Consider the following 15,451-nt stretch of genomic DNA (forward strand, 5'->3'; position numbering starts at 1 on the left):
TCCCTAGAGTGTGCAAGAAATACAGACAGTCATACTAAGATTATCCTTTGGCATTGCTTTTAATTTAACTCTTATCCATATGAAATACTATCCTCTGCTGAAATTCCACAAGACAGCCAAAGTTGCCATATGCAGAGTGAGGTAACAGGCTGTTAAGTTTATTAACAGAGTTAATCAAATTAGACACAGGTGTATGTCTCGCTTTCCAGCTGGTAAGCTAATTTTAAAAAGAAACAATAGGTATTGCTAATCTGTTAGGTAATTCTGCATGTATTGTGCACATTTTAGCAAAACCATATCAACTTAACAAAATGCATAACTAGACCAACTAGTTTTTCTACTTCCAGTCACAAAAATACACTAGAATCTGTGGTGAGCCTTTTGTGTTAGAGAACCTCAATACTACTGAAAAAAGATAAGATGGTATCTTATCCTTCCCCCAAGATAAGCTAGATGGCAGTCATATTTCTACGCTACCTTTCTCCTGCATTAATATTAGTATTCCCATTATCCCCACTTTATATCAACAGATTGAAGAATGATTCACCCACTTTTCATCTTGTTGTTATAAGTCTGATTTTGCATCAATAGCCTGGTTTTGCTATCGTTGCAGAAATTACAGGGAGAAATAGAGCCACTAAAAGAGACAGCAATGTAAACAATTACATTGTGTCCAATAAGAACAGTTCCTAGATACATGTCCAATTTAAAAAAAAGCAAATGGGGTGCCAAAATTTCAGGACATATATAATGCACCATTAATTTGCAAAACCATGGCTGGACTGCCAAGGAGTACTAGCACTATCAATTATCACATGAACAGCAACTAAAACCTATATGCCAGCATGTGGCGTACAAAACACTGGAAGCCCCTTGGCCAAGCATCTGACCGGACACAACGACTAAACCAAGAGCTCCTTGAATATTCTACAAGATTTAACACAGGCAGCAGCCAATTTAATGTGCACGCCGATTGTTAGCCTCTGCATTTCGAACAGGGTAAAAATACGGATGCATCTGCAAGCAGAAACAAGCAAATGTAGCTTGAAGGCCAACATGAGGGAGCCAGTTAATGAAGAACCAAAATACTCATCTATATCTAAATTTTACCTTGGCTTCATGTGCAGTCAATCTCTCCTGATGATCATATCGGAGAAGCTTGTCGAGAAAATCAATTGCCTGCATCAGTCCATGGTATTAGAAGCCCAAAACAACAACATTCTTGGTAAAACATGTCAATTTGTAAAAATTTCAAAATGCTGTCATAGCTCACAACAAACCTCAGGAGTCACAAGATGCTGATTGTCAGAGTTTATAAACTTCACCCATGGCTTTCTACTGTGTCTATAGGATAGAATAGAACCGAAAAAAGAAGTCAATGCAAGTACCATTTGCAAAGCCAAAAGTAATCACAATTTTCAAGTAAAACCACATGAAATAATCATTTCATGCACGAAATAAATCATTTCAGAACAATGACCGTCATCATCATTATCATTAATGAATTCAATAAGCAATCACATTATAAAACATTGAAGTCCTCTTGCTCTTTTCATCCTTAACTGATGGCCAAACAGAAGTTATGAATCTCACCCTTCTCAACACGAGAAAAGCTTTCTCACTCTTCTTGTTACATAAAAAGTTTATGTTACTGAACACGTCACATTGGGGAATGTGTATACCACTACTGTAGTCTATGAGTTTGCCTACAACAATCATTCATCCATGGAAAAGCTCAAAATGAATTTATGCAAGGTAAAATGATTGCTCCTCCAATGATTTGCACTAACCCTACTAAATCAGCTCGAATGACAAAACAATTTGACGAACAAAGAAAGTATTTGGCATTTGAGAAAGGTCCATATGCTTCTGGATTGGACAAAGGCAAAATGAAAAAGGGTTCTTGCCAAACTTCATGCATAACCACTGTCTGATTCCAATCACATTTTTTAAAATGTTTTTTAAATACATTTTTTGTTATTTTTATTTTACTTTTCTAAATGCCAAGCAAATGCCCCACTCAGCAGGTCATCTTATGCCCAATAGTGAAGGCAAAGAACCTCGTTGACTTTCAATGTGTTGTTGAAGGCTTTGATTTGATGGCAATATGCTTGGATTTAAAAAGCCCCAAATTTTGAAGCACCACTGTGCAAAACTTTTGGGCCTGTATGTGTTGTTACTATGTGAAATGTAAAGGCATGTGAAAGAATAAATAGATTCTAGAAGGCTCTAGATTTCCATAGAAATACCTTAGAACATTCTAAAAGAAAGTTCTAAAAGCTCCCTTGAAAGAAGTCTCTAGAAGGCTGCTTAAGTAGGCACTTAAGTCAATAGTGCTTATGTCATTGCTAACTTCCATCACCACTTGTGTCATCATCATGTCTTGCCTAGAAGCTTCCCACCAATGAGTATCAATAGGGATCTTGGGTTTGTAGCCCTTCCATAATTGCCAAACTGTTATGAGCATGACAAAAACAAAAACTATTTCTTGCAAAGATCTCACACAAATACAAGATGATAATTTAATGTGGAGAACTGACACTAATACAACCAGAAGATTGAATACAAGAAACTATATATCTTGATGACATACTTGAAGTACAAAATTGATACACAAGAATGGGACACATGATAAAACTTGGATACACGACACGGCTAGAGATAAGCCCTCTTTCAATCATAGCATATGTGTAGACCAATGTTAAATGCACGAAGGTTGCAAGCTTTGAAGTAGAAATCTATAAAGGTCATTGATGCATAAGATTTGCTTTGCCTTTCTTGGAAGACCATCTCGCATGTTGATCAATCTCATGCACAATTTGCATGGGGCCTTCACGAAACACAATCGGCTAACTAGCACAAGATGTTTCGTGTATGTATTCATATGTAAATTTAGAGTTAAATCGCATTTGTGACTTGCCATTACTTCACCTTTTTTTCTATTTCTCTTATTTTGTGTCTCTAGTTTATTCTACCAATCGGAATAACTCCAAAGGGCATTTTGTGTCTCTAGTTTATTCTACCAATTGGGATTACACAATTGTCAAGTCCAGAGAAAACTTCAATAAATACTTTTAAAGCTCCAGATATATCTTCTGAAATTTTGTTTGAATATTATTGTGTTAATGCTAGTCATAACAATGGTAGTTCCATTAACAAAATTGTTTTCAGCCTACGTGACCTTTTTGAACGTCATTGGGTATATAAACGGCCAAGAAGTTACAATTTTATTCAATAATGGCTCTACTCATAATTTTATTTCTTCTCAATTGGTGCAAAGACTATGGCTCCACATAATACCCGTTAACCGAATTTATCGTGTCTAATATGCAAAGAACCCTATTGTGGATCGCTGGGATTAGGTGGTACAAGATTTGGATGTATTGATCCAATAGTATCATCAACAAATAGACTTCCAACTTATGAGCCTTCTCCATGTCGATGTCATTCTTGGCAAAACACAGTTCTTTAATAAATGCTCCTCCCAGTATATTCACTATAAAAATCATGTACTTTCTTTTGAACTCGATGCTCATTTATATGTGATCGAAGGTTCGAGATCATAGAGAATATTGTACATATGATTTCAACATTAGAATTTAGTGAATGTATTTTCGATCCAAGTATTATTACTTATATTAGTTTTATTGAAAAAGTTAAGTCATTTGATTTGCAAACTAATTTAATTTCTTTTAATAATAACCTCAATATGAATTCAAATGTAAATAAATATTTCGATCCAATATTACATGGATATGCTGATGTCTTTCCATATAAACTACCTAACGAACTTTCATCGTTTTTGTGCAACCTTAGAACATAGGATTTGAGACATTACCCAGTAGCCATCTTCTCTCTCGACAACCTTATAGGTTTAGCCTGAAAGAGAAAGACAAGATAGCTAGGCAACCTCAAGACTATTTAGCTAAGGATTTTATTGAGTCCAGTAAATCCTAACAAGCCCGCAAATCCTTCTCACTAAAAAAAGAATGCCACAATGCACTTCTATGTCAATTACAAAGGTCTCAATAAAGTTTCCATCAAGAATAAGTAACCATTACCTAAGATGGATGACCTTATAGATCTGCTTTGTGATGCCCGATATTTTACCTAAATTGATCTTAGGTCCCATCACAATCAAATACAGATAGCTTTGGAGGATGTCTTGAAACTACATTTCGAACATGATATGGACATTATTAATTTTTTGTTCTATCTTTTAAATTAACTAATACTCTCGCAACTTTCCAATAGATGATGAATGACTTATTTTCTCCATATCTTGAAAAGTAGATAGTAATTTTTTTTTACAACATTTTTGTATATAATAAGTCATTGGAGGAACATGAAAAACATTTGGGTATCGTCTTATGTCTTTTAAGACAAGAGCAATTGCTTGCGAAATTATACAAGTGCGAATTTTTCTCACGGAGTTGTATTATCTTGATCATGTCATCTCGATAGATGGCATTCAGATTGATCCTGAAAAGATTTGAGTAATGCTTGCTTGGCCTATTCCTATGACCATAACACAAGGCAAATCTTTTTTAGGTTTCAATGGGTTTTTTTAAAAGTTCATAAAAGACTAGGCTCATATTGTTGAACCCTTAACACGTTTACTTAAGGGTGTCAAAAGCCCAAAAAAAAAACACATTCATCCCCGCCAGTTGTTTGAACTATTGAGCTCGATCAATGTTTTTGAAACAACTAATTACCACTGTACGAATGTTATAGATTATCAATCAAAATAAACCTTTTGAGTTTAATACAAATGCAAGTGATTATGCTCAAGAGAGCCTACCTATTGCATTTGAGAGTCGTAAGCTCACCAACACCCAACTATATTATACCACCCAAGAGAAGGAATTATTGGTGAACATCCATGCACTTAAAAGTATGGCACCATTATTTATACAACACTCGGTTTATTATTTGGACAGATCACCATTCATTAAGATATCTTTATACTCAATCCGATCTCCGTGGCCACAAGGCGAGATAGGAGAAGCTTAAGCAAGAGTTTAACTCAAGATTCACTATAGAAAAGGACAACTAATATGGTTGCCAATACTCTTAGTCGAATTCTTGAAGTTAATGACTTATTCTTCTTCGAAATCTTACCTAATTTCTCTCTCAAGAGGCGTTGCTAAAACTATCTTCACTTTGGTAAGATCTAACAACTAGTTCAAGAAGGATTTGGTAGCCTGGGATGCTTTTGGTGGTCCAAACGCCAAAGACTGGCAATTGAGAGAGAGATAGCAGAGAAGTATTCCATTTGTAATGGATTACTTATTAAACATGACAAAGTGTGTGTGCCCCATGATCAGTATATCCGCAATAAAATTTTACTTAGTGTCAGGATGCACCGAGCGTTGGACACTCTAGTATATACCGGACTTTATCCTTGGTTACTTGCTACGTTTATTGACCACATATTAAGACTATGATTGAGTCTTATGTATGTGAGTAACCACAATGCCGGCTTAATAAAGCTAAACAACACAAACAAACAAGGATGTTACATCCTTTACAAATTTCCAATATAGAAAGTGAAGTAGCAGTTCTATGAATTTTATAGTCACATTGCCTCATACGTATCGAGATCATGATGCAATCTAGATTGTGATCAATTGGTTGACGAAAATGGCTCTTTGATTCATTCCCACAAAGATGACCATGACAAGCCACAAGTTGACTGGTCTCTTTGTTAAACATATCAATAGACTTTCTCGAACGGTATCGAGCCTAGAGCCTTGTGAAAGGCTTCAAACTTCTCTCTAGGGAGAGCTTTCATAAACACATCTGCCAAGTTATCCCATGTGGGGATATGAACACAATGATAATGCACCTCAATCCCCTTGTATGGAGCCTCTCTCTGACACAATGATAATGCACCTCAATGTGCTTAGTGCAATCATGAGACACTGCAATTCTCACAACTACCATGGCACTTTCACTATTAGTATAGATAGCAATCGGTGATTGTTGTCCCACAAACCAAAAGGCGACTGAGCCATACACATTCCAATGTAACTGTAAATGATGCCATGTATTCAGCTTGACAACTACATGTGGCCACTCTAGACTGCTTGTTGCTCAGCTAAGAAATGCACAAATCACCAAGCATGAAAAAATTACCACCCGTGTCAAAACAACCAGTCCAATCACTGTCTATGAATGCATGCAAGCAAAGAAAAGTTCAGCAGAGAAAAGGCCAAATGTTTGAGTGCCTTTAAGATAATGAAAGACATGTTTAATTGCTTGCCAATGTGTAGTACCAAGGTTGTGCATAAAGCGTGTCAACTAAGAGATCAGAAACCGAATATCCAGCCATGTATTACACAAATACAATAAACAACCAAGAGCCTATTGATAAAGAGAAGCATCAAAAGGTTCTCTTGCATCCTCAAGTGTAAACGTGTGGGCTGTCTCAACAGCAATAGAGATAGGCTTGCGGACTTGCATCTAAAAATGCTCAAAAAGCTTTCCAATGTACTTAAGAGTGTTGCAAAATAATGCAGTAAACTATATGCCAAGATAGCAGTGCAAGTGGCCAAGATTTGTCACATCAAATGCATGCTGTAATTTAGCTTTTTAAGGCTGAAATATGTGTCTCATGATGCCTAGTCAATAGCATGTCATCCACATAAAGAATGAGAATCAAGAGGCTATTCCCATCTTTGCAAACATAAAGTGTGCTTTTAGTGCGTGAATTACTAAAGCCAAGAGCAATCAAGCATGCATGTATCTTCTCATACCATGAGTTAGGTGTCTGCTTTAAACCATAGAGGGCCTTATGCAAATGGCACACTTTGCTTTTTGACCCTTTTTTAATAAAGCCAAGAGGCTGAATCTCCTCATAAAGGTCACCATTCAGAAAAGCAATCTTCACATCCAACTAATGCACATGCCAATCATAATGAACAGCCAAAGCAATGACACTACAAATGGTAGTCATATGTGAAGTGGCTGCAGACGTCTCATCATAGTCAATCCCATGTTGTTGGCCATACCCTTGGCAAAGATATGCCTTGCAGCAATCAATGCTACCCTCAGATCTATGTTTTAATTTGTAAACCCACTTTGTGCCTATAGCACTCTTGCCAAAACAGGCAAGTCACATAACTCCCATGTGCTATTTTTATGAACAAAGTTTATTTCTGATTACATAGCTGCCATCCAATGTTCATTTAGTAAAGCCTCGTGTAAAGAAACAAGTTTCTCATTGCACGCAATAGCTATGAGGGCCTATGCAACCAAATTACCCTGTGCATGGCCAGTGGCTGCTCTAATTCTATGGGGAAGTGGAGCACACTGTCTGTTGTCTCATAATGTATCTAGCAACCATTTAGGGACTGTTTTAGCTTCCCAAATAGCAACCCTCTCATCAACCACTTCATAATCAGCAATGCCCAAATCAATGGGCTGAAAATCAGGCTGTTAATCAACATGCGGTTGCTGCCAATTTCGCTATTGTAACTTCAATAAGTTGCTGAAATTGACCAAAATCCGATGCATTTTGATGAAATAAAGGAAATAGATTGTGAAACATGTACATAGGCCCCACAATGGGTTGATTTTTGCAGTTCATGAAGGGTTGACCAACATGTTCAGCAAATACCACATCTCTACTAACAAAAATCTTGTTGGTGGAGGGTTGGTACAAGCAGTACCCTTTACTTTCTGCACTATAACCAATAAAAATGCATTTGACAACCTTGTCTTCCAATTTATCTTCATGGCTATGCCACCAAAGACATAAATATGCGACCCCATTGGTTTCTTGCCATTCCAAGCCTTGTAAGGTGTCCATTCAACCAATACTTTAGTTGGGCTACAATTCAACACATACACTACACACATGATAGCATCAAGCCAAAACTTTGGGGCAAGATTATTGTGTGACAACATACAAGTGTCATTTCCATCAAAGTGCGACTTTTTCTTTCAGCCAAACCGTTTTATTGAGCTGTGTAAGGCATAGTACATTGATGGATAATGCCCCTTTCAACCAAAAAGGAGTTGAACTCCCATGAAATGCATCCCCCCCTAAATAGGTACATAGTGTAATCAGCTTGGATCCACCAACATTTTCAACCCAAGGCCAAGAAGGATTTAAAGTATGCAAACACTTCCGATTTGTCCCTCAAAGCATATGCCCAACAATGATGAGTCACGTCATCAATGAAGGCAGCAAAGTACAATTATCCTTCGATGGATATAACATGCATGGGCCTACAAACATCACTATGAACAAGCTATAATTTTTTACCAGCACGCATAAATGTTGTGAGAGTGTGCAACAAAAGAAGGAACTCAAACACAAAGTAAGAGAAAGAGACAATCTACAAGAGAAGAAGAAAACAAACCTGCACTGAACAAGGAACAAATGCTGAATAGAGAAGAACTGATCAGTCCCTGTAGGCAGCCCATAGTGCGAGTGAGGACACCAGATCAGGCTGATGATGACGGTAGCACCAGAGACGGAGGAAGATGACAGAGTCGAAGTGTGCATCTGCCAGAAGAACGGAAGATGGCCTGATGATAATGAAGTGTGGAGAGGAGCAAGCTATAAATAGCCAATAATCCCCGAATCTATCCGATCTGCCCCAAAAGGATGCCAAAAAGCTGGCCAACCAGCATTTAATGCTGGTCGTGCTGGTCAAAATGCTAGAAAAATACAAGTGGCACAGAAAAAATCCAAAAAAGGCACCGACAATGTCCGAAAGGCAAGGAGAGCCTCGGAAATGCAAAAACTGCACAAGAAAAGCACAATGCAACCCAACAACTAGAGAAAATGCATAGAAATGCACACACATGGCCACTCTAGAATGAATAGCCTCCCCCATCAAAACACATAACAAACCTATCAAAGCTCCAAAAGTCCTCATCTGACTCAAACTGATGCTCACAAGCAGGAGATGACAAGGAATGACAAACATGACTGCTAACAAATACACCTTTGGGAAATAAAGCACAATATATTTTGCCAAGTGCACAACTTTCACATACATTGTGAGTAGATGCTTTCAACAAATGCAAATCGAGCACCATATTTTTGCTTTTTAAGCAAAGCAAATTGCCATAATTAAAATGACCAAACCAAGCATGCCATAACTCAGTGTCATCTATAATGCATCCTTTGATCCTCTCTCTCATATCAATCTAACTAATAGAGTCCATTATACAATGTACCCGTGACAGCAAGGGCATCCCCATCACTATAGTCATTGACACTACATCGATCCATGTGAAATTTAACCACAAAACTAGCACATCCAATGGCTGAAACTAAAAGCAAATTTTTATTTATGCTTGGCACATATAAAACCTTTTCAAGTATCATAGTTTTCCCATCCATTGCAATAATGGGAATCTGGCCAATGCCTTGAATTGCATACAAAGCATTATTTGCATATACAACCAAAATCCCCTTTTCTACATTTGCATATGATCCAAAAAAGTCATGAAAGAACATTACATGCTTAGAAGCGCCACTGTCAAAATACCATGTGCTGCAATTTTCAGCAACTGAAAAACGATGCTCATGTGAAGAAGGATCATACAGACAATGCACAACAAAGGCATAAGATTGACCAATGTCCAAGCTTGCCAAATGTGTAGTTGCATCCTCTGCATTTGTGGAATTTTCAGTAATACTCATGCCCAACTGTCTCTTCTTTTCACTTGCCATCCTCTTTTCGCATTCTTCAATAGCATACCCCTTTCTCCTTACAATAATTACACCTCTTTTTCTTAGCACCATCATCCTTGGTGCTTGAAGAGTCCATAGAAGAAGTTGCTTTGCCTTTACCCTTTCAGTTTGAGGGCTGCCGTGACTTCCCTTTCTTTTGATGGCTAGCTGCAAATGCTTGGTTGTCTATACTTATATTAGAGTGATCCACCCTTGATTGCTCTTCTTGCAACAATAGTGATCCCAACATATCAAATGTGTATGCATTAGCATCTCCTTTTGCAAGTAGACAAAGTGTAGTGGCAAAACTCAAATAAGTAATTAGGTAGACCAGCCAAGACTGTAGATACAAGAGAGGAATCAAAAATTATTTCATCAATATTAGCAAGTTGCTTCGGAATGTCCTTGATATATGTAATGAATGCATCCACTGAATCATCCTCTGTCATGTGCTCCATGTCACGCTGCTTACGCAAACAGGCTACACGAGCCTCATTGCACACCTAATACAACAAAGCAAGCTTATCCCAAGCATCCTTCGCCATTGTGCACAACCAAATATGCGAGATGACTTATCTCTTGTACGAAAGTGCAATCAAATCATGAGCTTGGGCATCACACCCATCCCACCTCATCTGATTTAGCACAGAAAGTGCACAAGGAGCTGGAGCGACAAATCCACAGGTGATAATGGATGAGCTAGAAGAACCTGTAGCATTCTATGTAACTAGCCATGTAAGCCTAACCTTTTGATCAACATACATAACACCAAAGCTGCTTACGTAAGTCGAGACGTGTGAAAAATCTGGCTCCCTGAAGGCGATCCAATAAATCATCGACTGCGGGAACATGGTACCTGTTTCCGACTGAGATTTATTAAGAGCACGGTAATCTGTACATAAACAGAGTGACCCGTCCTTCTTTTTAACAAACAGCACTGGAGCTCCATAGGGGGATCTACTTAAACGCATTTGACTAGAAGCTTCCATTTGACCTATCTACCTCTTGAGCTCCACAAGTTCCATTCCCGTCATCCTGTAAATTGGCGGAGCTGGTGGCTGGACTCCTAGCAAAAGATTAATCTTATGATCTACACTTCTGCGGGGAGGCAGACCAGTAGGCAACCAGTCGAGCATGACACCTTGGAACTGATTGAGGAGATCTTGCACCTTATCATTCCCTATGGTCCAAATGATCTCCTAAATTACTTGCTCTTCTTCAACTAGACGCGTCATACAAAGACGTAATTGGCCTCCATGTTTCAATTATTTTGTAGTAATCTCTATAATGCCGGATATTTGACTTTGTTCTTGATGTTGCTGTGAAGATGTGTCCACTATGGGAACTGGTATTTGTACTGTTTCTTTTGTAGGTATTGCTTGAGTTTGATTGACCTGTGGCTGATCTATCGGTGATTCTTTTGAAACCCACTTATGTGTGTGCTTACTGTGAAGAGGGGAGTTTGGGTGACTCACCCGCTTGAGCTCGATTCGCATATCCACTGCACTACCTGGTGGAGATGAACTCTGATTTGAGATCTGGTACGAAAATAGGGGACCCACACCACTGTTTGTGGGGTTTGTAGATAAATCTTATTTCTTTTCATCCCCAAAATTTGAACTACATGGTGATCGATCCAATCCATTCCTAAAATGCCCTCAAATCCATCCATGGGAACCACTATGAAATTTAATTTGGCTCGCCAATGCCCGATCTGAACAGGAACATCCTTGGCCAATTCACAATACTTGTACTTGCCTTGAATAAATGATACTTCAACTCTTGCTGCCTTCGACGGCCTGACGCCCAGACGCGCTGCCACTTGCGGTGAAAGAAAATTATGGATGGCACTAGTGTCCACCATCAAAACCTGAGAATTGTTTTCCACTGCAGCCCGAACAAACATGTTGCTGATGGTAGGAATGAAACATTAGGTGCAGGATTTGCCCCTAAAGCGCCTACCTTGGCATTGTGTTCCCAATCCTTAGTTTCTTCTTCTATTTCTGTAATTTGTACGGATGATTGAGACAACTCGGTGCCGGCTTGGGCATAAGCCGCCCTTGAACCACTTGTTGAGGCCATTGTCCCTCTTGGACAATCTCTAGCGAAGTGAGGCCCTCCACAAATATTGCAAGCTATTGGGCCTCCCCTTCCTTGTGCACCCCTGTATCCTCCACCATAGCCACCACGAAAAGAAAAGTTGCCTCGACTGGCTCCTGCACTTGTAGATCTGAAGGTAGTAGAAGTACTTGCAGGGCTTGAGTCGGCCCAAATGCTGTCATTATACGCTATTCGGAGGGGTTGCTTATTAGTCCACCCAGTGTCTGTATTGACATTGCTTTGATTAACCCCTTGATTTGTCTTTGTAGCCCATGCTGATCCTGAAGACGCATTATTACTGCCTTGACCTGTATTACGCATGAGGCCTCCTTGTCTGCCTTCGAAATCTATGAGCCTTTCAGCCATTTTTATAGCCTCTGCCACGGTTGCTGGCTCCTGTTTCTCTATTTCTCGGCGAGCCCAGCGTTGCAACCCATATAAGAAACCATGTAATTTTGTAGTTGCATCCATGTCATTGAGCTGCAGCATGAGAGATTGATACTTATGAACATACTCCCTCATTTTACCAGTGTACTGCTTGAGAAATCGCCATTCATCCCTGACTTTAAAGGGCTCATTCTTTGGCACAAAATAATCTACCATTGCTTTTTGTAGCTCATCCCAAGAAAGTTTGCCACCATGTTGTTCCTCTTCATACATGAGCCACTTTGCAGCGTCACCCTCCACTAGCTGAGATGCTGCGAGACCTTTGCGTGTGCTTGAAATTCGCAGTAATTTCATGTAGCCATCCACTTCTCGGATCCATCTGTTCAAGCTCACGGAGTCTCTTTCTCCTTTATACTTGTCTGGTGCTTGAGGTTTAAATTTTCCCATATCATCTGATGAAAACTCATCCCCATCTCTCTTATCCTTCTTTCTGCATCTTCTATGTTGCTCACCCTCATTATCTGTTTTAGCTTGAATTTTTCCCATAGCTTTAGGTAACATTGTAGCAAGCAAATCCTGCATCATATCCGGCATGGCCTCCATAGAGTTGGGCTCACAGCGAAACGCCATTCTTTCCTGAACTGTTGCATCCAAATCATCCTCATGTTCTGTTGGATACCCTTCCCAACCACCAATTGAGGTCTACTTGCCCCGATTCCGAGGGCTACCGAGATTTCATCTCGTTCCTCTCTAGCTGCACTTTTATTTTTATTGCGTCAACCCATTTTTTATGAAACACAACAGATAATGAGGGTGAGCAACATAGAAGACACAGAAAGCAAGATAAGAGAGATCGGGATGAGTCTTCATCAGATGATATGGGAAAATTTAAACCTCAAGCACCATACAAGTATAAAGGAGAAAGAGACTCCGTGAGCTTGAACAGATGGATCCAAGAAGTGGACGGCTACATGAAATTACTGCGAATTTCAAGCACGCGCAAAGGTCTCGCAGCATCTCAGCTAGTGGAGGGTGACGCTGCAAAGTGGCTCATATATGAAGAGGAACAACATGGTGGCAAACTTTCCTGGAATGAGCTACAAAAAGCAATGGTAGATTATTTTGTGCCAAAGAATGAGCCCTTTAAAGTCAAGGATGAATGGCGATTTCTCAAGCAGTACACTGGTAAAATGAGGGAGTATATTCATAAGTACCGATCTCTCATGCTGCAGCTCAATGATATGGACGCAACTACAAAATTACATGGTTTTTTATATGGGTTCCAACGCTGGGCTCGCCGGGAAATAGAGAAACAGGAGCCAACAACCGTGGCAGAGGCTATAAATATGGCTGAAAGGCTCATAGATTTCGAAGGCAGACAAGGAGGCCTCATGCGTAATACAGGTCAAGGCAGTAATAATGCGTCTTCAGGATCAGCATGGGCTACAAGGACAAATCAAGGGGTTAATCAAAGCAATGTCAATACAGACACTGGGTGGACTAATAAACAACCCCTCCGAATAGCGTATAATGATAGCACTTGGGCCGACTCAAGCCTTGCAAGTACTTCTACTACCTTCAGATCTACAAGTGCAAGAGCCGGTGGAGGCAACTTTTCTTTTCGTGGTGGCTATGGCGGAGGATACAAGGGTGCACAAGGAAGGGGAAGCCCAATAGCTTGCAATATTTGTGGAGGGCCTCACTTCGCTAGAGATTGTCCAAGAGGGACAACGGCCTCAACAAGTGGTTCAAGGGCGGCTTATGCCCAAGCCGACACCGAGTTGTCTCAATCATCCGTACAAATTACAGAAATAGAAGAAGAAACTAAGGATTGGGAACACAATGCCAAGGTAGGCGCTTTAGGGGCAAATCCCGCACCTAATGTGCCTGCTTTCATTCATACCATCAGCAACATGTTTGTTCGGGCTGCAGTGGAAAACAATTCTCAGGTTTTGATGGTGGACACTGGTGCCATCCATAATTTTCTTTCACCGCAAGTGGCAGCGCGCCTGGGCGTCAGGCCGTCGAAGGCAGCAAGAGTTGAAGTATCATTTATTCAAGGCAAGTACAAGTATTGTGAATTGGCCAAGGATGTTCCTGTTCACATCGGGCATTGGCGAGCCAAATTAAATTTCATAGTGGTTCCCATGGATGGATTTGAGGGCATTTTAGGAATGGATTGGATCGATCACCATGTAGTTCAAATTTTGGGGATGAAAAGAAATAAGATTTATCTACAAACCCCACAAACAGTGGTGTAGGTCCCCTATTTTCGTACCAGATCTCAAGATCAGAGTTCATCTCCACCAGGTAGTGCAATGGATACGCGAATCGAGCTCAAGCGGATAAGTAACCCAAACTCCCCTCTTCACAGTAAGCACACACATAAGTGGGTTCCAAAAGAGTCACCGATAGATCAGCCACAGATCAATCAAGCTCAGGCAATACCTGCAAAAAAAACAATGCAAATACTAGTTTCCACAGTCGACACATCTTCACACCAACATCAAGAACAAAGTCAAATATCCGACATTACAAAGATTACTGCTAAACAACTGGAAAAACAATTGAAACATGGAGGCCAATTACGTCTTTGTATGATGCGTCTAGTTGAAGAAGAGCAGGTAATTCAACAGATCATCTGGACCATAGGGAATGATAAGGTGCAAGATCTCCTCAATCAGTTCCAGGATGTCATGCCCGACCGGTTGCCTATTGGTCTGCCTCTCCGCATAAGTGTAGATCACAAGATTAATCTTTTGCCAGGAGTCCAGCCGCCACCTCGGCCAGTCTTCAAGATGACGGAAACAGAACTTGTGGAGCTCAAGAGGCAGATAGGTCAAATGGAAGCTTCTGGTCAAATGCGTCCAAGTAGATCCCCCTATGGAGCTCCACTGTTGTTTGTTAAAAAAAAGGACGGGTCACTCCGTTTATGTACAGATTACCGTGCTCTTAATAAATCTACAGTCAGAAACAGGTATCCTGTTCCCGTAGTCGATGATTTATTGGATCGGCTTCAGGGAGCCAGATTTTTCACACGTCTCGACTTACGTTCCGGATATCATCAAATCAGGATAGCATAAGGGGATGAAGAAAAGACAGCTTTTAGAAGTCGTTATGACAGTTATGAATGGCTGGTTATGCCCGAGGGGCTTACTAATGCACCAGCTACTTTTTGTGAACTAATGGATAAAGTTTTTATTAATTTTCTGGATGACGTTGTAATCATCTATATTGATGATGTGTTGATTTACAGCAAAACTTTGGAGC

General features: G+C 39.9%; 1 protein-coding gene across 1 annotated transcript in view; it reads right to left on the minus strand.

Annotated features, from left to right (window-relative positions):
* Window positions 1-531: 531 nt before the first annotated feature.
* The window catches only part of LOC148019175 (casein kinase II subunit alpha), a 60,900-nt gene continuing 45,980 nt past the window's right edge, over window positions 532-15,451 (minus strand). The window contains exons 8-10 of the mRNA XM_087660719.1: window positions 1,281-1,344; window positions 1,111-1,179; window positions 532-1,017 (exon numbers count right to left, since the gene is read on the minus strand). Coding sequence (XP_087516845.1) covers window positions 958-1,017; window positions 1,111-1,179; window positions 1,281-1,344 — 193 coding nt within the window. The 3' untranslated portion in view covers window positions 532-957. The remainder of the gene's footprint in view (window positions 1,018-1,110; window positions 1,180-1,280; window positions 1,345-15,451) is intronic.

Source organism: Lygodium microphyllum, chromosome 20 (genome assembly GCF_053477565.2).
Source record: "Lygodium microphyllum isolate KBCC chromosome 20, Lygodium_microphyllum_v1.1.10, whole genome shotgun sequence".
Lineage (NCBI taxonomy): Eukaryota > Viridiplantae > Streptophyta > Polypodiopsida > Schizaeales > Lygodiaceae > Lygodium > Lygodium microphyllum.